The sequence below is a fragment of the Urocampus carinirostris genome, chromosome 6 (genome assembly GCF_059441175.1).
Source record: "Urocampus carinirostris isolate Australia breed hairy pipefish chromosome 6, RoL_Ucar_1.0, whole genome shotgun sequence".
Classification (NCBI taxonomy): Eukaryota; Metazoa; Chordata; class Actinopteri; order Syngnathiformes; family Syngnathidae; genus Urocampus; species Urocampus carinirostris.
In genome coordinates this window covers 18,610,862-18,638,541 of record NC_142354.1, presented here as the reverse complement: position 1 = coordinate 18,638,541, position 27,680 = coordinate 18,610,862, and the positions used below count along the sequence as shown (strand labels likewise).

General features: G+C 40.3%; 1 protein-coding gene across 2 annotated transcripts in view; it reads left to right on the top strand.

The window, feature by feature from the left end:
- LOC148363994 (guanine nucleotide-binding protein G(i) subunit alpha-2) overlaps positions 1–27,680 on the top strand; it is a 93,741-nt gene that overhangs the window by 45,240 nt on the left and 20,821 nt on the right. For both annotated transcript variants that reach the window (XM_088338127.1, XM_088338126.1), the window contains exons 3-5: positions 2,807–2,849; positions 6,383–6,524; positions 20,998–21,158. In XM_088338127.1, coding sequence (XP_088194253.1) covers positions 2,807–2,849; positions 6,383–6,524; positions 20,998–21,158 — 346 coding nt within the window. The remainder of the gene's footprint in view (positions 1–2,806; positions 2,850–6,382; positions 6,525–20,997; positions 21,159–27,680) is intronic.

Genomic DNA, 27,680 nt, shown 5'->3' with positions numbered 1-27,680 from the left:
GGGCACACAGGGACAGACAGCTCACTCGCTCATTCACACCTAGGCACAATTTGGACCGGCCAAATAACCTGACATGAATGTTTTTGGGATTGTGGGAGGAAACAGGTGTGCCCGTAGGAAACCCACGCAAGCACGGGAGAACATGCAAACTCCACACAGGAGATTCGATCTCATGACCTCAGAACTGTGCCGCACATGCGCTAACCACTGCGCCGCCGTGCTGCCCCATTTGCACATTATATTCCGAAAATTATTATTACAAATAATGCGTAATGTAATACTGTGCCGAGCTTCTGCAGATTGAGATCCGCAATTGTCTTGCTTCAAGGTAGGGGGCGATAGTTAGACCAAGAACTCTGATTTGGCGCACATATCAGCTCCAAACGATAGAATTAGTCATAGTATTAGCAATGGATTACCAATGCTTTTATTCAAAAGGAGCAGGGCCTAGACTTCATTGATAAGTTAATGTATGACAACCTCGCATTTCTTCTATGAGTTTATATAATGTTTTCATTGTCGGCCTATACATGACGTGTAAGATGTAGATTCCTTTATTTGTAAATCTGACTGTGCCTCAGTAGACACAAATCTCACCGCACATCACTGATATATATTACAATTTTCTCCCTATTGTTCAGAGAAGGACTGTCATTAAATAAGCCTAATTAGTTCTTCCCAGCGAAAGGCAGCTGACGGGACAGAAAAAGGAACCCCAGGCTTTGCATTGACAGCCGTGCTGCTGCTATCGCAGCTTGTCACGCCACAGCGTGCCACTTCAATTGCGTGACCGTGTCCAGTCTTGACAGTGGGAAAGGAGGTAGTACTGCTTATACTATTTTTAAACATATATAAATGCAAAGTTAATCAAAATAACTTCATATAAATGATCACAAATACTATGGTGTGTATTTATGCTACGTACAGTACTCCCTCTGTTATCGCTGTTAGTGGGGACCAGAACCCCTGTGAAACGTGAAAATATGAAAAGTAGCGACACCCCTTCATAAAAGCACCCAAGGGTATCTTACTTCGAGATGACGTCCTCACTGACAAAAATCAAAACTATTGATTTCCAAATAGGAACACAGAATTGCAGTTGTTGGTCTATATTGTCATTATACTAAAGTATAACGAAGTTAGAGTGCTTCGCCTTTTGGTGTAAGAAAGTGATTGAGAGAGCGGCTGCTTAGCTGCAGGCCCGCATCAGGTATCCTCAGGTTGAGCCAGGTATCTATGATGATTTAATACAACAGTGCCGAATATAGCGGTTTCCCACAAGTTGTAGCTCCAGGTCATCCGTTTCATGGGTAATGGATCTGACATTGGTTAGATACAGACTTGGCAGGGGTAGCTCGTGAGAGTTGTTACGTAGCCTGGCCGTAGCATTAGGCAGGGCCTGCAGCACCCCAATTGCCTTCACCTGAAACCGACAATAATCCATGGACCTCCCGCTTGTGATCACCATTTATTTACGCTCTTCTGACTTTCCTCAAAATCGGATTTAACTGAGGAATTTCTTTTCAATGTAACAAGCAATTAAAAGTTAGCTGCCGCCATGCTTTGCTGTTTATTTTGGTGGCCTGCCCCTCTGTTTGACTGACAGCATACATCAGCCTATTACAGTCGCGAACACAGGCAGTCACGCCCACCCAACACATACTCATGAAACTTGCCGTTGTGACAGCATTTGCCGTCTTCTGTAGATTACAATGCACGGTATGTTCATATCAATGATGAGAGAATTAGATTAGATTCAAAATCCACGAAGCAGTGAACCAGCGATAACCAAAGTGCAAAGTAGCGAGGGAATACTGTATCTCTGTCAGTTTTCCCAAGTTGTACATTTTTAAACTCTCAGCGATCAGGAAACGAAAGGTTCGTCGCTGAGTGTTCCTTGCAAAAAACCTACCCAATGCCCTTCCGGGGTTTTCAAAAAAGTGTAAAAACGCGACTCTGGCATTAAAAGTGAAGGAAAACACGGCCGCAACATTAGCTCATAAGTTGCACGTTACAATAACCTCCAGGAGACCATCGAAGAAGAACCAGCATCCTGTCATAACGGCAATCACAAAAGCAGCGGTACTGTATTTAATACTGTAATTTACCAAATCTTGATATGAGTATTACATTTAAAACTTGTATTGGTTATTCTGCAATATAATAAAACAGTTCAGCATCGTAATTCTTGTTATTTTTAGTCTAGATGGCGAGCAGATATTTTTTGCATAAACTCCTCTCGTTTTACTATGCTTTATGGTTGTGACTTGTTTTTTGTGTCACTGCTTTTCATAACTATTGTAGTGTATTTCTGATTAATAGGCCACATATTCATCATAGATCTAGCCTGTTGATTTTGCTCTTAAAAATGCACTAGATCCATGCGTATACATTTAAAATGTGCAAAATCTTCTTCCGGTGGAGCGTCCCCCCCAGTAGCCACCCACCATGGTCTCAGAGAATTCTATGGGAAAAACTAGAGCCATTATGTCCGTCTTTACGCCATGATAGTGCTGATCAATCAAGTGAACTCAACTTCGCTTTTTTTACTCCAGTCCTACAAACAAAAGTTTCAGTCTAGTTTCTTCCCTCAAGTGGAAAACAAGCACAGACTCTTAAGCGTGCACTTCATGTGCCTCACAAAGAAAAATATCCACAGAGCAGACAACCCAAAGGAGTTCTCGTGGTGTCACTGACAGTTCAGCTTTCTGGGGTAGTTTAAACTCCAATCTTACTTGTTTGCATTCCACAAAGACTTTAAAGGTTGTTTTTTTCTTCTTAACTTAAATCTTTGATTTTCCGACAGGTGCTGGGGAGTCTGGGAAAAGCACCATTGTAAAGCAGATGAAGTGAGTATATATTGATGAAATATTTCTCTTTTTCTTCAAAGCTTTCAATCTTATCCACATTCATCTTATCCCCAGTAGGGTTGCGGGGGTGCTGGAGCCCATACTGGCTGTCTCCGGGCAGTGGGCAGGGGACACCCTGAACTGGTTGCCACCCAGTTGCAGGGCTCACAGACACAAACAGCACTCATTTACACCAATTTGGACCGGCTAATTAACCTCAAATGCATGTTTTTGGAATGTGGGAGAAAACCGGAGAAACTGAAGCACGGGGAGAACATGCAAACTCCGCGCAGGAAGGCTGGTCGCTGGATTAGAACCCATGACCTCAGAACTGTGTCAATGGTGTGCTAGTCATTCAGTCAGCGTGCCGCCTATGTACTCCACATTTTTCGCCCAACAATTAGTGAAAAAAAGAGAAACGAAAAGACAAAAAAGGAAAAGAAAAAGGGACAAACTGTGAAAAGAAAAAGGAGAAAACGAAGGGGAAAGGAATAGTGAAGGAAAAAGAAAGGAAGGGAAGAAAAGCAACAAAACAAAAGGAAAAAGAAGAACAAAAGGTAAAAAAGCAAAGAGAAAAAAGGAACATACAGAAAAAGAAGGGGAACAATAAAGAAAATAAAAAAGGAGAACATATAATAACATAAAGGAAGAAATAAAGAGAAAAAAGAACAAACTTAAAAAGAAGGGCAAAAGAGAAAGAAAAGGCAAAAAGAAAAGGAACATTTTTTCAAGGAGGGTACCTGTAGCAGCAATTATGTCAGCCCCCTTTCGGTAGGGCTCACGTTATGTCAAACAAATACAAATTTCTCTACCTACGAGTAATCAGAAATACATGCTTATATAATACCCTATGTATTTCTACTTACTAATTTAAAAAAAAATCACCACTAGGAGGCACTAAACACACAATGTCCGTTTGAGATATTTTCCCTGAAAAATGCATTTTTATGACCTTTTTTTCCACATAGTGAATTCTTAACAAAATCCAAATAAAGACTAAAAACTCAATGGAGCCCAACGACCCTCTGCCCATCCTCACTGATTTTTAATTCAATATTTGCTTGCAAAAACACTAGGACGTGGTTGCGCCAGTGCACTAATCGGAATATGCGCATGATTCTAAATGGCTTAATTATTCACATTCCTCCAGGCTATTTGGGCACTGGATTCAGTTTTATGAGCTTTGGAGCAAATCAGTCTGTCACCTTTTCTAAAGCCCGATTTTGATCACAAACACACACCAGGCGTTTTTTGGCAGCTTACATGAAAACAAACACAAATTGACCATCAAACGTCACACACTGACCGATTAGGAAAACAATTGTTAATGAGCCTGTGTAAATAGGGAATTTTCCACTTGTTATTCATGTATAACGGTATAACATTTAATTTGGCTTTTTCTCAGCTCAAACTTTGCTGTTGTATGCAATGGGAATTGAACCCGGGTTTTGGCAGTGAGGGCGCCGAATCCTTACCGCTGGAGTGTAATATGAAAAAGCATCAGATTTTATCTCATCACACTATTTTTATGGTACCAGAGACAAATGACACCGTAAAAATAGTGTGATAAAGACATAAAGTCGAATGCCTTTTCGTATGTCATCTTTATCATTGGTGGTCCAGTGGTTAGGATTTAGCCCTCTCACCACTGCACGGTTTTGATTCCCGTTGCATCCAATGTTTTTTGATTATGGTCGGTGATATTTTTTAACTGATTAATTATTGCGCAAATACAATGAATCTTAGGGTTTGACAGTTAAAGGGACATTGTCTTTATCTTGACCGCTAGATGTCGCTGTATTGTCTACTGCAAAAAAAAAAAAAACGAGTGCTAAAAGTACACAAACTATGAAGGCTCAAAATGAAAATGTTTTCTTCTCAATTTTTGAGCAGCCCTTCGGGAGGTTTTTAGGTACCCGTGGATTAGGGTGTGGGCAAACTACACCCTGTGGGCCACATGTGGCCTTTCAGGCTTTTTCATTCGGCCCGCCAAATGTAAATGTTAAAAATATAATGATATTATGTGTCAAGGGGAAAAATTGAGATTGTATAGGGATGAAGAAAAGAACATACTTTGTCGGAAATTCGGTTTTTGATAGCCCTTCCATCAGAGGTGCGTGCTTAAGCGAAGTGATATGAATACAAGAATTGAATCTGATTGGTTTAGACAGATATCACATGTTTAAACGAAGTGAATAATGCTGATCGCTCGATGGTGTGTGAGCATAATAAATTAGCAGTGAGGAAAGTGATTCTGTGTAACACAAGGTACAATGTGTCATTGTGAAAAAAAAAAAGAATGTAGGGAAAAAAGCTCTTCCCCGCACATCCCAGCACCAAAGCGAAGGCCGTCTTGATTAATAGTTAGCAGGCTCCAAGAGGACGATACAATTGCAAGGATACAAACAAAACCTGGATATAATCGTTGGCTTCATTAAGGCACTTTGAGGATAAAATCGTACAAAGGCACATTCAAACCATAATCAAACTATAATTTCCCTTACAATAGGTACCCTATTTTCTGCACGATAACAGGGTTCCAGCAAATCCTTGAAAAGTCTTAAAAAGCATTCAATTTAGTATTCTAAAAATAAGGCCTAAATGTCTTGAATCAAATTGTCAAAAATTTTAAAAATGTGAACACATAAGATTTATGTTTGTTTGAACTGTAAAGATTTAGTAAAAAAGTAATTTTTTCATGATTCATGATAAAAATTCTCATCAATGTAGAAGAAGGGTTCTATTGAATTTGTAGTTATCTGCCAGTTTTGACTTGGGATCTTTGACATTCAGTAAACATCCTATCTGTTTATTGTTTTCCATGTCCCAAACTTTTGGGAGAGCTAAATCTTTCAGAGGGAAAGTTTTCAAACGGACCAAAATGTGATTTAAAAAACTAATTAAAAATAAACATTTGTTTAAAATTGCCTCTCATTCATGTGGTGATTTTTGGTTTGTTTAATTTAATTGTGTGGTTTTGTTTGGCGGGTTGACTTGGTCTTTTTTGTATTTCAAAAGGCATTAGGAAGTCTTAAAAAGCTTAGAATTTAACTTTAAGAGGCACAAGATCACAAGGTGCAAAATAGTATTTTGTCATGTATTTTTCATGTATAAGGCGCATCGGACTATAAGGCGCATGAATTTTAAGAAGAGGGCGGTAAGGAGGCCATAGGGGGGCGGCATTCCCAAGTCAGAAGTTTAAACGTAGTATGGTTGTGAAACCGCAAATCACTGCGATCTATTTCAAGGTTTTGCCATGAGTGATGGAGTTTTGGCCAACCACAATTGTTACTGTTCGAGTTTTAAAAGCAGCGACCAATCAGAGGCAAGTTTTAATAATAGCATGAGCCAATAAACGCGATTCAAAGTTTGCAAGCACCCAATATGCCGCACCCACCGTGTGAGCTCATTGAGTGTCGGGGCAGACACCGTAAACACAGTCCCAGAGTCAACAGACGAATGCAATCCATGCAATGTATCACTGTGATGTTTATTGCATTCCTTATGATTAAATTGTCTTGAAATTTTCGTAGGATAATCCACGTCGACGGCTACTCGGAAGACGAGTGCAAGCAGTACCGAGCTGTTGTTTACAGTAACACCATCCAGTCTATCATGGCCATCGTAAAAGCAATGGGAAGCCTCAAGATAGACTACAGCGACCCCGGCAGAGTGGTAAGACCCCGCTCATGAAGCTACAATTTTCAACACCACACATTAATGCACCAAGTTAAGTCAAGTCAAGTCACACTTTGTATAGCCCCTTTATCACAAAAAGTCTCAAAGGGCTGCACAGAGCACAACAACAAGAACCAGTGTTAAATATGCATTGGCAAAGTGTTTTCATGAAATGAAATGAAATGATCTGCATTTATATAGCGCTTTTCAAGTCAATGACTTCCCAAAGCGCTTAACAATGTGCTCCACATTTACCAATAGCGTCCTTGCAGCCATTTAAGGCGCTAACCTGCTTATTGGGGGTATTAGGGGTTCAGTGTCTTACCCAAGGACACTTCGACATGTAACACGGACGAGCCGGGATTCGAACTGGGATCCCTTGATCCCAAGACGAGCGCTCTACCTCCTGAGCTACTGCTCTGGTGCTCTTCCAACAACGGACAGAGTAAAAGGGAACGCAATGACCTCCAGTGTTGGTGTAATAGAATACAGAAGCTGCCCTACTTACTAACAAGCTAAGTTTCGGACGATCGTTTGTAAGTTGAATTTGTTCGTAAGTTGCTTCAGTGCTATATTTTGTATGGTTAAGTTTTATATAAGTATGTTTAAGGTTTGTATAAGTAACCTGTATTGTTTTGAAACAGATAAATAAACATTTCGTAAAATAAAATGCTCTGAATGATAAAGCATAGTACTGCAAAACAAAGCTACACATTAGACGTTGACATTCTGTGATCTGTGAAGCCCTTTGGGACTCCTTGTGATTAAGGGCGTCCAAATAAGCGTGATTTGACTATAAAGATATAGATAAATAAAGTTAAGTTTAACTTACTTTTGGAAGAGTTAGGCGACTTTTTCCTCCATGGTAAAAAGTGGACGAAAAAAAAGTGATCCAACCATTTTCTCAACCGCATCAAGCTTTCTTATTCCACTTTTATTTAAAAAGAAACGGCTCTCCTCTTCTTTACACTTTACACCAACCATATTGAATGGATGCGCGAGATATTAAACAATAAAAACGTCAAAGTTCTTAGCGCGCTAGCGTAACAGTACACGTTGTTATGATTACACACAACCCAGGAAGTTGATGCCGGATTTCTTCTTCTGGGTGGATGCTGGGTGACCTCTCACAGCGCCACACGGCGGGAAGAAGCACCACTGTACAGTACTGTCCTCTATTGGATAAAGGTGCACAAAGTACAAAATCTAACTTACAGCAATGTCCGGATATTTTTCGACATCCTGAAATTGTTGGGAATTTTTTCATATGTACTGTTGTTCGAAACTCGAATGTTCGTAAGTGGGGGAGCGTCTGCAGAGTAAACATAAGTTTCACACTGTCACTCTCAAACATTCATTTTAGAGTTAATGCGACAACTGTCGTAGTAAAATACATATCCAGTGTAGAAAATAACTGACCCTTGAAAGTGTAGAAAAGAATTGACCCATGAAAGCTCCGCCAACTTTTTTACTGGTCCCCTCGCGAGTAGGACCCTGCCAGGGCCCTCGTTTTTGCAGTTTGCACTTAAAAGATTGAGGTAAGTTATTTCAACGTGGTATAAATTATAATACTAATTGTCCTTAAAAGTGGGGTGGGCCGTTTGAGTTGTCCTTAACCCTCGTTTTACCACGGGGGCACCAGCGCCCAGTTTGACAAGCGCTATTTAAATTATCGCATCTCCTTGACCGTTACTTTAATGAGAAGTGTCTCCCCGATGAATAAAAGCTGTGCCAGGTCATGTGTACGAGGCACGATGTATTGTTTGCAAGAAATATTTGTGTTTTTGTTATGTTTGTTTGTTTCAATTTTGTTTTTGTTTTTTGTTGACTTGGTCTTCCATTTGATTTCAAAAGTCCTTACAAAGGTCTTGAATTGAACTTGCCTTAAGCAAGGGGTGTCAAACTCATTTTAACTCGGGGGACAAACATTCTGTCGGGGGCCAGACTAGTAGATTAAAGAGAAAGAAAAAGAAAGATAAAAACAGAGAAAGAGGGAGGGAAAAGGAGAGAGGGCGGGACAAAGAAAGAAAAAGAGAGAGAGGGAGAGAGCGTGAGAAACAAAAGAGATAAAAAGTCGTGAGAGAGGGGGAAAAGACAGGGAGAGGAAGAAAGAAATCCAAAAAGAAATAGAAAGACAGAAGGAGAGAAACGAGAAAAGAAAGTGCAAAGGGTAGGAAGAGAGAAAGAGAAAAGAGAAAAGGAAAAAAGGAAGTTAGAGCAAAAGAAGTTAAAAAGACACAGAGAGTGAAAGAGACAGAGAGTAGGAGAAAAAGGGTGGAAAAGAGAGAGAGAGAGAGAGAAAAAGAAATACAAGTAGATGCATCGTGTTTCCCATCAGGGAAAAAAAAAGGTTGTAACACTGTAATTACCTCTGTTCATAAACACAATCCTTCAAACACAGAAACTAACGACAGATCGTCCTCGTCTCATTATCAGAGCAGACGCTGTTCTAAATTGTCTGTCTTTCCTTAGGGGGTGTTTGATAAATTTGCTAATTGACGACTGGCACAAGCATTTAGGTGTGATGTTTGTCAGCTAGCATCCGTGGCTTCCTTCCACTGCACTTTTGTTCGATTTTAGGAAGGACTTGCATCATTTGTAAGGCTTGTGTATCTGCTCTTATTTTTAGTTCAGGGTAATGGTGTCATAAGAGTCTATGGTCTGCAAAAATCTGTGGTCTGTGCAGCCCTTTGAGACTCTTTGTGATTAAGGGCGTCACAAATAAACATGACTTGACTTGACTTGGCTTTGCTACCACAAGCTAACATTTCGTAGAGCATTGATTTTCAATCTGTCTGGCAGGGTGCACGAGTGTGCCCTGAGACCTTGTCTAGTGTGCCCAGTGTTATCTTTGCAAAAAGTATGCTATTTTTCAGTATCTTTGCTTTTTTTCATTGGATCAGGCAAGGTAACTTATTATTCATCCATATCCGTAGATATCTATTTTTTCTACTGTAAATTCCGAACTACAAGACGCAACTTTTTTTAAAATATATTTTAAACACTGTGGTTTGAAAGTTGAATGTGCGGCTTATTCTTCTTTGTGGCAGGAAAAACATTTGGCTCATGAGTAGACCAATAACATGAATGAGTAGTAAACAGAGGTCCAATTAATATTTATGCTCAACCTCAACTTCTGTTATTGTAAATCAGTTAAATCGACAAGGACTCTTTTTCGAGGAAAATGCATTAAGCATGTTCGATAATTTAAGCGCTCAGTCGCCAAATTCCACAAGTGTGCGGGAGGAAAGCAGCAAGATGCCCTTTTGCATGCACTCCGAACACTAAACACAGTGTCTGAAAACATGTATGATGCCCTTCTAGAAGAGAAATGAGTCGCTGTTCTTTTTTTTCTTTTTTTTTTATTGGTTTTTTTTTGTCCTTTCATTGCTGTATGACACACATTTTACATACAAGCAAAAAGTATTTGTATATATATTTGTCATCTTTCTTCTCCTCGTTTCTTTCCTTTTTAAAAAAAAAATTGTTTTCCTTTTTTTGTCCCGTTTTTCATTTTCTCTGTCTTTCTTTCCTTTTTCTTTTTTTCTTTAGCGTGTCCTTTTTCTTTCCCTTTTTTCGTTTCTTTTTTAAATATATGAGCAACATTTTGCATTCAAGTAAAACAATTTTATTCACAGTCAATTTTTTTCGGTTATTTGATTCCTTTTTTTCTTTTTTCCCCTTTTCGTGAATATTTTTATTATATAAGGACATTTTGCATACAAGTGAAACAATTGTAATTGCAGTAATTTTTTAATTTTATTTGATTCTGTTTTTTCTCTTTCCTTTTTTATAAATCATTTTTATTTTATGAGGCACATTTTGCATACAAGCAAAAAAAATTGTATTGTCAAGTCAAGTCATATTTATTTATATAGCCCTTAATCACAGAGTCTCAACGGGCTGCACTGATCACAGATTATTGCAAACCACAGACAATTATTACACCATCCCCTGATCTAAAACCTACATGAGGGCAAGGAAAAACTCAAAAACCTCAACATGAGGAAAATGAAGAAACCTTGGGAAGGTAGTCCCCCTTCAAGATGGCCAGGCTGCAATGGATGTTGCAGTAACAAATAATGCACAGATATTGTCAACATAAATTATAGGTTATTCAAATACTATAGAATAGAAGTGTGTTTTAAGCCTAGATTTAAACAGTTCCTCTAAGGTTGCAGATCAAATCTTAGGGGGAATTGAAGTCCATTATTTGTGTGTGTGTATTTACAACCATGAATTGCTTCATTTAAATATATAAAACAACTCTGCCTGGTCTGACAAATGTCATTGCTGCATTCCAATAAAATCCCACACAACGCTCTCCTCCTCATGGAGGTCCTAGGAGACAGTTTGAAAAGCCAGCTCCTGCTTTGAACATTATATACGCTTTCAAAGGCAACGATATCGCATCAATTTGTACTATCTTAATGATTTTGTGTTTGGGAGTCTTTGGAATTGGTTCTTCAAAAGGACAGCTTAATTAGCTCTGGCCTTAATTACCATCCGTGCGCATGATGATCACAAGTCAAAGTAATAACGGGCGAAATAAAGACGTGCAAACGTGCAAAAGCACGGTGCTAGCCACACAACTCTAGCGTTTTGTTTGTTGCCGCGTGGCCTTTGGAAGTCCCCGGGGTCCCGCTTGAAGTGCATGCGCCTTTTTCTGTGTCCATTAAAGCAAATGGACCTGATGCAGCACTCGAAAACTTGCTGGATCCTGCACGTGGGTGTTCACTTATGCATGAATAATATTAAACATGAGATAATGTGCCAATATGTGTGTTGATTTGGGGGGACAAATAGCTAGCATGCGTGGATGCAGGGTTACCTCCAAAAATCTTGCTAAGCCAGGTGGTAAAATTTGATGGTTCTCTGTTTTAAACCAGGGGTGGGCAAACTATGCGGTCCGTTAAGGTCTTTAATCCGTCCCGCCAAAGTAAAATGGTAAGAATATAATGTATCTTATTTTAAAGCGCGCCGTTTATAATTGGCATCGGATTATAAAGTACACTGCAAAAAATAGTCTTTTGTGATATATTTTTTATGTATATGGAATTAAAACTGCTGTAATAGTTAGTATTGCATCAAAATAAAAACATTTAAATTAAAATAATTTGTTTTGTAGAACATATATCATCATTATGGCGTCTGGTTTCAACAAAAAAAAATTAAGTTTCGCAACAAACAATTAACATGTTACCCTCAAGAAGGCACTCTTAAGACCACTACACACTTTTCTGTAAGGTTTAACAGTTAACGTATGGAGTATCATTTAAGAAAAATCTAAACAAGAGTATGTGATTTTGTAGAAAATGTTACCATAAACCAAAATCTTGCTTTTTGTGCTGACTACATACGCTCCCCTACTTGCAACCATTCGGATTACGTAAAACGGTAGATACAAAAATTTTTTTGGGGGATGACAAAAAATATCCGGACACTGCTGTAAGTTAGATTTTGTAATATGTTCACCTTTTTTCGAATACAGGACTGTTCTGTAGTGCTTCTTTCCGCCGCTACGGGCGTTTGGTGCTGTGAGAGGTCACCCAGCATCCACCCCAAAGAAGAAATCCGCTTCCTCTTTCTAGTGTGTGTGTAAACATTTTATACCGTATTTCTAGTGCGCTAAGAACGTTGACATTTTTATTGTTTAATGTCTCGTGCGTCCATTCAATATGGTCGGCTTAAAGTGTAAAGAAGAGGTGAGTCGTTTCTTTTGAAACAAAAGTGCAATAAGAAAGCTTGATGCGGTTGAGAAAATGGTTGCTTTTTTTCGTCCACTCTCCACCACGGAGGAGGACTTTTTGAAGTGCATCTTCCAAACGTAATTTAAACTCAACTTTATCTTTATAGGGCATATTATTGCATGAAATGTTTATTTTTAGGACAAAACAATGCAAGTTCCTTATACAAGCCTTAAACATACTTATGTAAACATTAAACATACATTCCGTAAAAAATATAGCACTGAAGCAACTTACAAACAAATTAAACTTACAAACGATTGTCCGGATCTCGTTCGTAAGTAGGGCAGCGTCTTTATATGTTTCATATTTACAGACAATTATTGTCCAAGGAAAAAAACAAAAGAGAGTTCTTAATGAGCGTTCGAAAATTGGCGTACGCGATGCAGTTGAAGTTCTGCACTATTTTCTCCTTTTAGCTCAATAAACATGTTTCCCACAAGAGGGTGCTTGAAGATCACTTTGTTTCCCGAAGAAAGAACATTTACCGTATGGAGTATCATTTAATTGTAACCATACATTTCATATTGATCCAATGTATTTTGCAGTATACAAGGTGACTGTATTATAAGGCGCACTTTCAAATTGCTGGCCAACTTGGGGTTTTTAGGTTCGCCTTATAGTCCGGAAAATATGGTGTGTATATATGATACCATATAAAATACTAAAAGAAAATGTGCTACAAATAACAACATGTTGATTTGTTGTTAAATCTGCCCCCAGTGTCCCTTCATGTATAGTCCCCCCACTAAGATCTATATTTAATATAAAGTATCAATGTGTACTGCACTCAAAGCCAACATTCAAATAGCCCAATGTATTTCGTTTTTTTTTTTTAATCTTATTCATGAAGACCACATTTTCGGCAAACAACTCCCAAAACATAGCAGCTAGTATGATGGCAAGTTTTTTAATGCATATTATCAAATTCTGTACTTAAAAGCACTGAATTGTTTTGCTTTAATTTCGATGGTGTCAAAAATGATGGAATTAAACTATTCTAAACAACTATAATTTATTATTGATAAATAGTGAGTCTTTAGTGTCAGGAAGCAGAGACCTGAAACCTAGGGACGAACTTCTATACATCGTGATGCAACAGAAGGCTAAACGGAGAAAAGCGGGGTGACGTTCTTTTACTAATCTACTAAAGAAGCTTGAATAGAACACAAAACAATAATAAGAAAATAAAGCGAAACAAAACTAGAAATTGAAAACTTAAACTGGGACCTTTTGATTAGACAACAACATTGGCTTGATTCTTACGTTATTGTATTTTGATAGAGTTCCCCCTTTCACGTCACACCAATACCTAGCAACCACGAGATGTTCTGCGAAGTTCTGCTTTGATGAAGATGACGGAGAAGTCTTTATGTCCTTGGCTGTAGAGCAATGCGGAATCCTGGTAGGGCTGACACGAGGACCACAGGAAGCAGGGTGTTGAGGCAGAGGTTGACTGCTTGTGGCTTGAGGCTTCTCTGAGCGGTTTGGCTGCTAGCTCGATCAAGCTCGGCTGCTGACTTGGCAATGCTCTCCGGCTGCTTGTTGAGCTGAGAATTGGTCAGGACCGGCTTCTTGTTATGATATGCCCTGTTCCCTTGGCCAAATTCAGACTGCCCTTGCGAGATGAGACATGTACCAGCTCTGGTTTCCGGTCGCCTGTGAGGGGGGGACCCCCTGTGGTTGAGTTTTTATGGCAACGTTTGATGCGCAAATGCAGCCATAGCGCCCCCCTTCCCGACCTCACATTCCAGCTGTATCAGTCAGATAACATCAATTAAGTCAATCTATGTGATTGACTTAAAACACAGTACAGGTATTTACTTCACATGTTTTGACATTGTTTGATCATTTGTCATTGCAAAAAGGAATTCTGACCAAACGTTGAATACTTTACATTTAAAAATGTCAAGTTTTAGTGTATTCAATAAATGTTTATCTTGTTTGAGTTTTGGCCCGCTGTGCAATTAAGTTTGACACCCCTGCACTGAACGATCAGCTGTGTCATACCAGCAGTCTGATGGAGGGATGTCATCGCTAAAGCAGCAAATAAAGTCATTTTCTCTTCAGGTCCTGTGATTATTCTTGTGGCAGTTGTATTAATGCCTAAGCAGCCAAGTAGAACTCAAACCACAAATAGGAAATATATTTAACTGCCACATAAGTTTTTGGCTCGCACGGTGGACTGTGTGTGGCCCACGTCCCCTCACAAAACCACTTTATATACTTTTAGCTCATCTACTCCCCCCTTAAAAAACTAGAAGAATGGTAAATGGTCTGCATTTATATAGCGCTTTTCAAGTCAATGAAGAACTCCCAACGCGCTTTACAATGTGCTTCACACTTACCTATTCATACACACACTCACACACCAATAGCGGCCATGCAGCCATGCAAGGCGCCGACCTGCTTATTGGGTGCATTAGGGATTCAGTGTCTTGCCCGATATAACACGGAGGAGACGGGAATCGAACCTGCGATCTCTTGATCCCAAGACGAGCGCTCTACCTCCTGAGCTGATGAAAGCATTTCTTCTCTGTGCCCGACTAAAGTCCCTATTCAATCAATTAGCTAACCCTGGTTATGCTCCATGTACCGTTTCCATGGAAACTCAGGGCTGAGGACTTTGCTGTACCATTCGCGGGAAACAGATTATGAGATGAATTGTAATAATTTAACAGACTCAACTCAATAATAACAGCCAATAGAGAGAATGGGGAGGTATGGAACAGGTGATTAATGGATGCAGGAAATGGAGTTGGAACAGAAACTCGATTACGGTGCAAGATTAACATCGTATGGTTTGCATGGATGAGATGAGGTCGTACTTTTAGGGGAAAGGATGGGTATTAAAAAAAATATTTCACTCTCATAAAATGAGAAAATCTCGTGTATACTTGCATATAAATCGAATTTAGGACTATGTATTACAACACTGAAATCAAAGGGGCATAAATTGAAAACATAGGTGTGTAAAACAGACATACCCACCCTAATCAACAGTGACTATTTCTGTTGAGTTATTTGGCGATTTCACGATTATGTTTGAGAAGTAACACATCTCATTTTATTTTGATTTAGTGAGTTTTATTGCCATTTTTTCCTACTATAATAGTCGCAATAGAGTTAGGGTTAAGTGAAAGGAAAGTGGAAAACAGTTACGACAATGATCTAGTCAAAAGAGAAACAATCGGGAAATACGAAAATGGTTGAGTGTCAGATAACAACAAAGCGCAGCTTCATTTTTTTTTTCTTCTATATTTATCACCTGTATCCATCCATCCTTCCATTTTCTGTGCAGCTTACCCTCACTAGGGTCGCAGAGTATTACCTGTATTTTAATCTCTATTATCTATAAGTTTAAGTAATTATTGTTGTTTAGGGACAAGTTTCATTCATATTTTGGGGTCGTATTTTTATTAGTATGTGACTGTTTAAATTCAGGTTTAGCGTGTCTGCTTATATGCGAGTAGGCTTATATGAGAGTAATCCTTCAAATTAGAAGTCAAGTCAAGTCATTTTTATTTGTATAGCCCTAAATCACGAAGAGTCTCAAAAAGCTTCACAGATTATTACACTATATTACACAGACTATTTTTCAGCCGACGAGAAGAGTACGTTATTCATATGCTATGGAGTAGAAGTGAGTTTTAAATTTAGATTTAAACATTTCCACTGAGGTTGCAGCTCGGATTTCAGGGGGAAGAGCATTCCACAGCACCGGTGCCCGGATGGAGAACGCTCTCGAACCAGCAGAACACTTCTTTGCTCTTGGGATCACCAGAAGACCGGCACTCTCAGATCGTAGGCTTCGGACCGGGACATAGGGGCAAATCAGATCTGAAAGATAAGAGGGAGCAAGTCCATGTATGATTTTGTATAATACTGAGAGAACCTTGAAATCACATCTATGGCTAACTGGGAGCCAATGAAGGTTAGCCAAAATCGGTGTTATGTGATCGTACTTTTTTGTCCTAGTTAAAAGCCTCGCTGCGGCATTTTGTACCAGCTGAAGAGACTTGATTCTAGACTCCGGGAGACCAGAGAGTAGTGCATTACAGTAATCGAGACGGGAGGTAACAAACGCATGAATTATAATTTCCGCATCCGACTGAGACAGTATTGAACGGATTTTAGCAATGTTACGAAGATGGAAGAAAGCGGTTCTAGTAATTTTCTTTACATGCGTTTCAAAGGATAGATCAGGGTCAAATATGACACCTAAATTTTTAACTGAGTCACTCTGTGTGATGTGACATTTGTCAATGTTCACAGCAGTTTTTGAGAATAAGTCACGGCATTTAGATGGACCAATGACTAACATTTCGGTCTTTTCAGAGTTAAGACGCAAGAAATTGAGTGACATCCACTCTTTTATCTCAATGAGGCAGGCCTCCAAATTTCCACAGTTTAGTGTGGGAGATTCCTCCAACGGAAGATATAGTTGAGTGTCGTCTGCGTCGCAGTGGAAGCTGATATTGTACTTGCGAATAATATCACCTAATGGAAGCATGTAAATGCTGAAAAGAAGGGGGCCAAGCACTGAACCCTGCGGAACACCGCAGGTAACATTAAAGGGCTCAGATGTCATTTCACCATATTTCACTTAGTGCGTCCTATCTGAGAGGTAGGATCTGAACCACGAGAGGACGGTTCCTGAGAGACCAATCCATTTTTCCAACCGTTCTAGTAGGAAATTGTGGTGCACTGTGTCAAAAGCAGCACTAAGATCCAGCAGCAGCAAAAGTGATGAAGCGCCAGAATCCATTGCCAGTAGGAGATCATTTGTTACCTTGATCAGAGCTGTCTCAGTAGAGTGGTTAGCCCTGAATCCTGATTGCATGGATTCAAAAAGGTTCGGATATGAAAACATTCAGCTGCTGTGCCACTACTTTTTCAAGTACTTTAGAGAGGAAAGGTAGGTTTGACACAGGTCTATAATTACTTAAGATTTCTGGATCAAGGTTGGGTCGTTTCAGTGTGGGTTTAATAGCGGCGGACTTAAAAGCTGCTGGAACTACACCTGAGGAGAGTGATATGTTTATAATATTTAGAACTGAAGGTCCAAGGACGCCAAAAAGACTTTTAATAAGTGAACCTGGGAGCTGGTCGAACTGGCAGGTTGTCGGTTTGGCCGCATTCACCACCTGTTTGAGATCTCCAAGTGACAGTTCACTAAAACCGGACAATTTCCCAGGACAGCCACCCTGTCGTGCATCTGTAGATTTCAGCCCTTTAATATGTGTGGTATTAATAATTTCTTTAGCAATTTCTTCCTGTATGCATTGAATCTTCTTAGTAAAGAAGACCATTAAGTCATGAGCAGAGTGCGTCAAACTATCTGCGATAGTCTGTTGCCTTGTAAGCGATGCTACAGTGTCAAAAAGGGCTTTGGGATTGTTCTTTTGAGACACAATCACCTTCGAAAGGTAGGCCGATTTTGCAGAGGCAAGCTGTCACACCAGGTTTGATGGAAAACCTCAAGCTTGGTAGCGCGCCATTTTCTTTCCAATTTCCTGCATTCTTGTTTAAGGGTTCTAGTTTCATCAGTAAACCAAGGCGTGCGTCTTTTAGGACGTGATTTTAGCTTTATGGGCGCTATTGAATCCAGGACACTAGTCAGGGTGGTATTGAACTCATTCATGAGTGAGTCAATCGAGCCATTGTATGAAGGAAAGGACGCAACTGCTCCAGGAAGGAGTTCAAAGAGCTCAGAAACTGTGCCAGTGCTTATATTGCGTCCGCTAAATCCTTCAGCTTTTTTAACACTACATTTAGCTAGCACTTCAAATGTAACTAAATAATGATCCGAGATAACGGTAGTACACGGTAACACCATATTGTTTGAGGTTAAAACTCCTCGAGTCAGAACCAAGTCTAGCGTGTTTCCATCTTTATGGGTTGGCAAATCAACCAGTTGATTAAAACCAAATGCATCAATTAGAGACCTAAACGCAATAATAAGTGAACTGAGTGGGGAGTTCATATGAATGTTAAAGTCCCCCATAATTATAATTTTGTCTGCATAGGTTACTAGTTCAGACAAAAGTTCAGTAAATTCGTCTAAGAAAGTTGTGTATGGCCCAGGTGCGCGATAGATAGTTATTACATAAATTGACAATAGAGAGGACCGCATCACAAGAGCCTCAAACGCCTTGTAATTATTAGAGGTACGAGGATTATATTTGAGCGATTTTTCAGAAATGAGCGCGACACCGCCACCCTTTTTCAACGTGCGTGCTACATGGCTACTCGCGTAGTGAGGGGGTGAAGCATAATTTAGCGCTAAATACTCATTCGGGCGCAACCAAGTTTCACAAAGACCCATACAGTTAAGTTTATAATCACGAATAATGTCATCAACAAGTAAAGCTTTTGGAGCAAGCGATCTAATATTTAAAAGACCAAATTTTAGCTTTGCTGAATCATTTGACTTAGCTGAAGTCTTTGTAGTCTTTGTAGAGATCGTCAAAAGATGCCGCTGTTGGGGCCGTTCGTGAGCGCTGAGTGTAAAGCGTCTGTTGTCCGGCGAGGAATGAATGGTGGAATTAGTTACATCCTCGCGTCCTTCTTGCTCCTTAGACTTCGCACGCTTCTACCTGCACGACAACCACGCTTCTGTTTTCTGTCTTTACGGCGCCGTTGTCGTCGTTTATTAGGAGGAATAGCTGTCCACAAGGATGCCGGATGCCTTTGAAGTTCGCTCGGTATATCATAGGCGGTATAAAAAGTGCCCGAAAAGTCGAAATTTAGACGCCCACCCAACCGAATAAGTTCGTCCCTACTGTAAGTATTTTTGGCCACACATGTGTCCAAAAGTGAAAGCAAAAAAGACAAGAGAACGGCAATAAATAGAAGATTAGCTGGAGAGCAACTAGCCGCAGCATCCATGCGCGCCGCCATGTTGAATCCGACTAGAAGATATCTAACTGACCAATTTTAATGTTAGTTGTGGAGTGAGTGCCAAAAAAATCCTGGGTTGGCGTTGTCGGATTGTGAAATTAACAAACACTCTGGGATTTATGATATTCAATGGTTCAATCTTTATAATATTTTTATTTTTGAAAGTAGCATGGAGTAGCACAACTCGGTCGTGTCTTCTCGATAATGTTGTTCTTATCACGTTTACTGTTTATAGTTTTAAGTGCAATATCCCGGTTCAAGTGCAATATCCCGGTTATGTAGTTTTATTTTACATGGTCTTGACTTAATTCCAAAACAGTTGCAGAGGAAATATTTTATTGCAGAAAGGTTCTTACATTATTCGTGTACTGTTAAAAGGTTTTACATTGTCCTGTTTACTGTCATGATTACCGATGTGATGCACCTGTGCCCGTTTCTTTGGCGCCAACTGCCTCGGACTCTGATTGGCTCCCTGTCACTATTTAAACCTCACCTGTTGTCAGTCCGTCTGTGAACCTCAGTTTACTCTAGGCAAGCTTTTTCCGACCCTGACTCACACCTGTTTTTCCTCCCGTCTGTTCCCCGGCTTCGACACGTTTTTTTTATCCTGACCACGTCTACTCCGCTCTCCTGGCTTTCGACTCGTTTCTGATCCCGACAACGTTTTTGCTCTCCTGTCCCAGCTACTGACCCGTTATTTCTGTTCCCGACACCGCTATTGCTCGCCACGGAAGTCCCACTTCCGCGTTCAAAGCGACCTGCTTCCCGCAACCAGCGATCACTGGATCCTGGATGCAACCCTTTCCTTTTCTTCTAATAAAACTGAGAGAAATTTTTGACTTCCTTAATGGTGGATGTGCTTTTTGTAACCAAGGGGATTTAATGAAAAACAAAGGGTTCGGCGAAGGACCTTTAGTACAGTTTGAGATTTTTGCATCTTGAGGGTTTTTTTTGTACAGTCCTCTGCTGTTCTTCTTTCAAGTTCAAAATGTATTTATGTCATGTCTCCGTCTTTGAGTGTTGACTAAACTGTAATCGCCAGGGTTAGGTAGGGTTACTTTAACTTGATTACTTTCAATTACTTTTGGATTACTGGGAGGTCGCTGGTTCGCGCCTCGACCGAGACATACCTAATTGGTATAATGGCGGCGCCCTCTGGCTGCGGCTGCATCGACCCGCTACAACGGGTCAGGTGTATCGACATTTCGTTCTGTGTACATTGTTACAAAGAATGACAATACAAAGGAAATTATTATTATTATTATTATTATTGATTACTCCAATACCAAATATGCTAATAAAAGACAAAAGAAACTAAATATGAATACAATTATGACTCACAACACGTGGTAAGCTTTCTCTCCTGACTTTGATCTCTTTGATCTCCGGCAAAACTAACATAAAATTCAACAGAAACAAAATGAAAATAAATCCAAACAGCTTGCCAACATCATTTTTGCCGTTCCATGTATTCCGTTACTCCCTGCACAAAATGTAGTAATTTTATTCATATTTAATTTCTTTTGTCTTTAATCCGAAATCCAAAAGTAATTTAAAGTAATCAAGTCAAAGTAAGCCTACCCAACCCTGGTAATCGCCTACAAAAAATGAGTTCTGTTGTAAAAAACAACCCTTAATTATCATTTTGTCTCGAAGAAACCTGATGTTCATTTGGTACAAAACAACAACAAAATCACTTTTATCCAAATAATCAATCATTCAAAACGATTTGTGTTTTTCATCAGTTTACGTTCCCATTATTCGTAATTCAGCATACGTCATTTATAACACCAAAATCCTTGTTTGGTTTTCTCATGCAGGATGACGCCCAGCAGTTGTACGCTCTGTCTGCCGGTGCTGAAGAGCAAGGCGTTCTCCCCGACGACCTGGCCAAAGCGATCTTGCGGTTGTGGGCCGATTCCGGCATCCAGGGCTGCTTCGCCCGCTCGAGGGAATACCAACTAAACGACTCGGCAGCATAGTGAGTGGCAACACATTATTGTCTGCTAAGACGGTGATCGGCAACCTTTTCTGTACCGATGAAGGGGTTATTGTCTGGCAACATTTTCAAGGGCTGTCTTAAACATATTTGTACTCCTTCTGAAATAATCAACAATCACAATGGTAACTCTACTTACGAATTAATTTTTTTCCGGGGGCTAGCTCTGTAATCTGAAAACCTCGCAAGTAGAGAAGCATCTTAAATGTAAATGCGCTAATCCGTTCCAAGGCCTGCAAAAGTGCAAAATGATATCCTTTTGATAAATCATAAAAGAGCATCAGAACATGAAATAAATCCATGTTGAAATTAGATTACCGCAAAATAAACATAAAACAAGAGGCACACAATGTAAGAACACAAAGAATAAAAGGAATAATACAAATTTCAATTTACCTTTTTGCCCCACGTTTCTTGATAAACTGATCCAATAATGTCTGCTTTTGCCAGCTTTTGACAGTCAATCGGAAATGCGCGAGTCAGACATCATCGTAATAAGCCATACCCTGACTTGTCAACACTTTTTACGGTTGATTCGTTTTTTACAAATTCAGAGACTTTTGATAAAATGTCTCATGTTAATTTGGGCTCCGTCCTCCTCCTTGCCAGAACCCATATTCATCATAGTTTCTGAACTGTGACGGTGACATGAAAAGCATGTTAGGATAACACTTGAGCACTGGGTTGTCAGGCAGATTTTAAGCGATAGCCCCTTGTTTAAGTTCGGGAAACTCTGGGAGGAACTAATAGCAGTGCTTTCTGTATTGTATATTTGACATTGTATCCTGAAACGCCTTTGTAACTAGAGGCAACATTTTCCTGTTCAGGTACTTCGTAACCTGAAACTTTCGTACGTAGAGGCATGTAAGCAGAGGTACCACTGTATAATAGTAATAATAATCACGGTTCACGGATCCTTTAAAGGCTAGGGGTCATAAGGGCACCACTTCCTGGGGTGTGTCTTGGACAAGTACATCCTAGTGGCGCCCATCTCTCCAGAACTCTTTTGGGTAGGAGTTTGCTCCCCCATATGAAACAAAGAGTAAACGGTAAAGGTTTCCATGGTTACAGTAGCCGGAGAAGCCTCCTTATTTGACTCAGATACAGCGCATTCATTATCAGATCGCTGTTGTTTTTCGGAGAAGAGCAGTATCTCAGCATTGACAGGCAGAGATGTGTGACAATACTGATACTGGGGAAAAAGTATCACTTTGTACAATACACATTGCGTCACTTAAAGCTTTAATATTTTTGTGGAAAAACATACTTCGTGGCCACGACATTACGTCCTTTGCTTTGTGACATATTGAACGCTTTTTCTCTCGTAAAGATTTTTTACGTTTCGTATATTTTTGTGTCTACATTTAATTTATTTATTTATTTATTTAGATTACAAAATAATGTCAGGACCAGAACGGAAACAGGACCCAATTGCGTTATGTCTCTCACAAGTTTTATTAAAGGAAAGAGGAAGGGCTGCTCCCACGATCTGGTGTTCGCTAGTCGCGGGAAGCAAGTCACGAGAGCGATGGCGTTGTCAAGGACGCAAAAACAGGTCGAAAGCCGGGACAGGAGAGCAAAAGCGTGGTTGGGGTCAGAAAAGGGTTGTACGCCGGGACGTGAGAGCAGACGTGGTCGGATCAAAAACGGGTCGTAAGTAGGGACGGTAGAGCAGACGTGGTCAGGATCAAAACGGGTCATAGCTGGAGACAGACGGGAGCAAAAACGGGACAGGTGGGAGTCAGGGTCGAAAAGGCTTGCCTAGTGTTTACTGAGGGTCGCAGGCGGACTGACAAAAGGGGACAGACAGGTCTGGGTTCAAATACTGACCGGCAGCCAATCAGAGCCCGCGGCAGTGCCACGTGAGCGGGCACAGCTGAGTCACATCAGTAATCATGACAAATAACTACCTTAGATTGATTAAAAAAAATCAGTTCCTTGAAAAATAAATACGTGTTTTGAAATAAGTTACATAATTACATGAATGAATATTTCAATAAAACGGTTTCAATAATAACAACATTAATATTAATAATGAGCGTAAATCTACCGTGTAGTCATAAGGAACTGTTAGATGTCCTTGTAACATAACACCACATTCACAATTTTACAACCCAATTACCCAAATGAGGGTCACATTGCCAGCTATGTTTTTGTAATGTGGGAGGAAACTGGAGTACCCGAGGGCATGAGTAGAATATAAGAACTCCACCCAAGGAGTCTGGTTGCTGGATTTGAACCTGGGACAGCTGTAATGTGAGGCGGATGTTAAAATACCAACCCACTCTAGTAATTATCATAACGTTAAGGGCAAAATTTCAGGTCTATCTAGTGTTTAATAATACAAGCTTTCCTGATGAAGAATTCTGGAAAAAGGTTTTTGGGTGTTTTATAGTCTTTGTGTTGAGTTCTTGACTTAGGGATCCATGCATCCCTTAACTCTGTTGCCAAAAGTTTTTCCATAGCAGCAAATAAGTTTACAATTATTCTAGCATGACATCCAGTAATTGACCATTCTTTACGCTGATTTGCTAGAAGCAACCAATGTTTGGTTTGACTCATCCATCACTGTATCTTTGGAATGACAGTTGCAGCGCCCAACAGGCAATTGCGCCTGCCGGTGCGAACCACACTGATTTTAATTCCAACGTACCACCTTGAAGCCCCGGCTCAAGTTCCATCTGGAAAGAATCATCCATCCATCCATTATCTGCACCGCTTATCCTCAGTAGGGTTGCGGGGGTGCTGGAGCCTCTCGCAGATGTCCTTGGGCAGTGAGCAGGGGACTTCTTGAACTGGTTGCCAGCCGGTCGCTGGGCACACAGGGACAGACAACTTGCTCGCTCATTCACACCTAGGGGCAAATTGGATCGGCCAATTAACCTGTCATGCATGTTTTTGGAATGTGGGAGGAAACCGGAGTGCCCAAAGGAAACCCACGCAAGCACAGGGTGAACATGCAAACTCCACACAGGAGGTTTGATCTCACGACCTCAGAACTGTGCCGCACACGCGCTAACCACTGCGCCGCCGTGCTGCCTGGAAAGAATCAGTGTCATTAAAACACCAATACGTAAAGAATAATGGAATTTATTATTCTTACTGTGCGACTCTGTATCAAACTACGCTGTACCAGTCCGCAGTCCGGTAGTTGCCGACTACTGTGCTAAGGGCCATATTGGTTGATTCCGCCGTTATCAATGCAAAAACGCGACTGTTTTTGAATGCGGTCTTGTGCTCCTCTTACTCTGCAGGATTTCGTTGTAGGTTGTGCTTCTTGATTGAATGTTTTGCATCAGATGCTGCTGAATTGGGCGTCGGATTTAATGGCGCCACTTTCATAAACCGTTTCTGTGCTAGCAAGCCTGCTCTGGCTTCCCTGGAGAGTCATCGAGACGGGCAAGATTTCATCTGTTACCTGATTATTTGGTTCTTCCCTGCGGTCGGATTCTTTAATATCGCGAGCAGATGAGTGCAATCATCTCTCCAGATGGCAGAGAAGTATGACAACAGGCCATGTGGGGATGAATTCATAAATACCTTTTGTCAATAATCTGATGAAAGTCCACGATTGCTTGGGTGTTTCAATATTGTTTTATACATTTTGGGTGTGATCAGCTTAAAAGAGTCGGACTGATTCCAATTCACAGCCTTTTGATATCAAAGCAAGCTGCCTATCAAACAAAACTGTATCAAATGGTTGATTGTAGATTCTGTAGCTCAGTTGGTAGAGTGGTCGTCTTGGGACCAAAGCGATCGCAGGTTCAATTCCCGGCTCCTTCGTATTATATGTCGAAGTATTCTTGAGCAAGACACTGAACCCCTGATGTCACCGATGAGCAGGCAGGCGCCTTGCACGGCCTATCCTGCTATCTGTGCGTGAATTGGTAAAGTGTGAAGTGCATTGTAAAGTGCTTTATAAATTCAGCTATAAATTCATTCCATTTACCATTTACCACATCATAAAAACCATTGTATGCAGTGTGGCCTCTCTGCTGATGAAGGGTTACATGGCACAGCAACTCACCCCTGTGCTGTGGGCTTATTGTTCGGTGTCAGGTTTGGAAGCGCGAAAGGGAATGAATGTTTGGTGAACGTCCATTAAAGGACAATCAAATGTGATTTAGTCAAGTTATGTTTATTTGTATAGCCCCTTTTCACATGGAGTCTCAAAGGGCTGCACAGACCACAGATTATTGCAAACCACAGACTATTTTTACAACATTCCCTGATCTAAAACCTCCGTGAGGGCAAGGAAAAACTCAAAACCTCAACATGAGGTAAATGAAGAAACCTTGCACAGCACAGTTACGGTTGATTTTTCTTTTACATGTATTGATCACTAATGTCCTTGAATCATCTGCATGTGTATTACACATAAGTAGTCATTACTAAGTAGCATTTTGTAATTTTAAAACTTGAAAAGCATTAGCTAATTACCTTAGCTTTCTATCCCTCTAATATTTGGCAATTTCACTTTGTAATCCCCACCTAAGAACGTATTCATGTTGTATCCTAATATCTTTTTAATAAACGTTGCATTTGCAGAAATGTCATAAATTAGTCACTAAATTATACCAGTGGCACTTTAATTAAACCATACTAGTTTGTGCCAGGCAGCACGGCGGCGCAGTGGTTTGCCCGTATGCGGCACAGTTCTGAGGTCATGAGATCTAACCCCCTGTGTGGAGTTTGCATGTTCTCCCCGTGCTTGCGTGGGTTTCCTCCGGGCACTCCGGTTTCCTCCCACATTCCAAAAACATGCATGTCAGGTTAATTGGCAGGTCCAAATTGTCTCTAGGGGTGAATAAGCGAGCAAATTGTCTGTCCCTGTGTGGACTGCGATTGGCTGGCAACCAGTTCAGGGTGTCCACTGCCCAAAGATAGCTGGGATGGGCTCCAGCACCCTCCGCGACCCTACTGAGGATAAGCAGTGCAGATAATGGATGGATGGATAGTTCGTGCCAGTCACTATCAGACAATTTACTGCTTGTTACTAGTTTATTGAGTAATAATATCCCACTAAAATTGAATACACACGGCCTGTTATATTTGAATTATTTTGCATGGATGCTAAAACGGTTAGAGAATGTTATTAGGGCAGCACACGTCATTTAGTTGGACCTGGTAAACAAAAACCAGGATGGTACAAGTAAAATATGTGTGTGTGTGAGGGGGAGGGGGGGCTGAATAGATCTAACAAATATCGTTGGGCAGTTGGAACAAAGAGCATTATTTGGCAGGATATAGCCAATACAGACAAAAAGCTCAAACGACTCCATCCAGACAAATCAAGGGTGGTTGCTTGCAATTGGAGGGAGGAATCTAATTTCATGCTGTAGGCTGCTGCCCCAAGCTCCTGCCCGATGCCCGAAAGCCTGGCATCGAAGTTGTGCACCAGCCCCAACTCGATGGTGGCATCGTCGATCTTGAGCACCCATGCCATGCGGCCTCGTTCTTTGTCCTCGGCTTCCACGCCAGATTTATTGTTCTTATTTTAAACCCAAAATAATTTTAAAAGGAGAATAATATAATACAAAAGACAAAAAAATACTTATTTGATGAAAGAAATGTCCCTCGAAAAATCAGTTAGAAAATTGCTACAGTATTTTCCGGACTATCAGGCGCACTTAAAAACCCAAAATTTGACAGAAATTTGAAAGTGCTGTCTCTCAAAAAGGTAATATGGTAAATAAAATCAGAAATGCATATTTGTTAAATATAATTGTATTTGTTTTATCAATGATTTTGTTTTTATTGTATTTGTATTGTATTGTTTATCAATTGTACACAAAATGTTTCGATACAGCACTTTGGGTGGCATATTATTGGTAAAAAAGTGCTTTACAAATCCAATTTGATTCGAAAATTACAACTAAAGGGTTCTTCATACGGTAACCATTTATGAATGAATCAATTCTATGTAGTTGTGAAACCATGATTTCTTAACATTTAGGTCCTATGAAATACATTTTTTAGAAGAAAATCTCTTAATTTAGTCCGAATTTCGGGCGCCTTATAGTACGATGCGCCATATAAATGGAAACACCTTTCACAGAGGCATATTCTTGAAGGTGCACCTTCTATTCAGGTGCGCTTTATAGTCTGGAAAATATTACATTTAAAACTATAATAACAATAAAAATAGATAAGGAGACAGTTTAGCAGCCACACAGAAAAGAAGAGCCAGGAAAAAGTATATATATATTTTTGGTGTGGGCTATTCTTTAATGTAAAACAACAATAGACTCATCAGAAATGTTCCCTTTTTTCCCCCTGTCATTAATTCAAACGTGTAGATTTCCAAGCCCAGCCGAGAATGCGACTTTCCAAGCGAAAGAAAAGCTGAGTGAGCTCTACAAGCTCCCTGCTGGCCACGAGGAACTCGCTAATGATGTAATGTTGCTGTAAGTGAGGTGAGCCGTAAACACAGATGCGTTCGCTTGCTCACCGAACAACTGCCGCCGGAAAATAGTTGCTACACGTAGCGTGCTTCCCAGATGA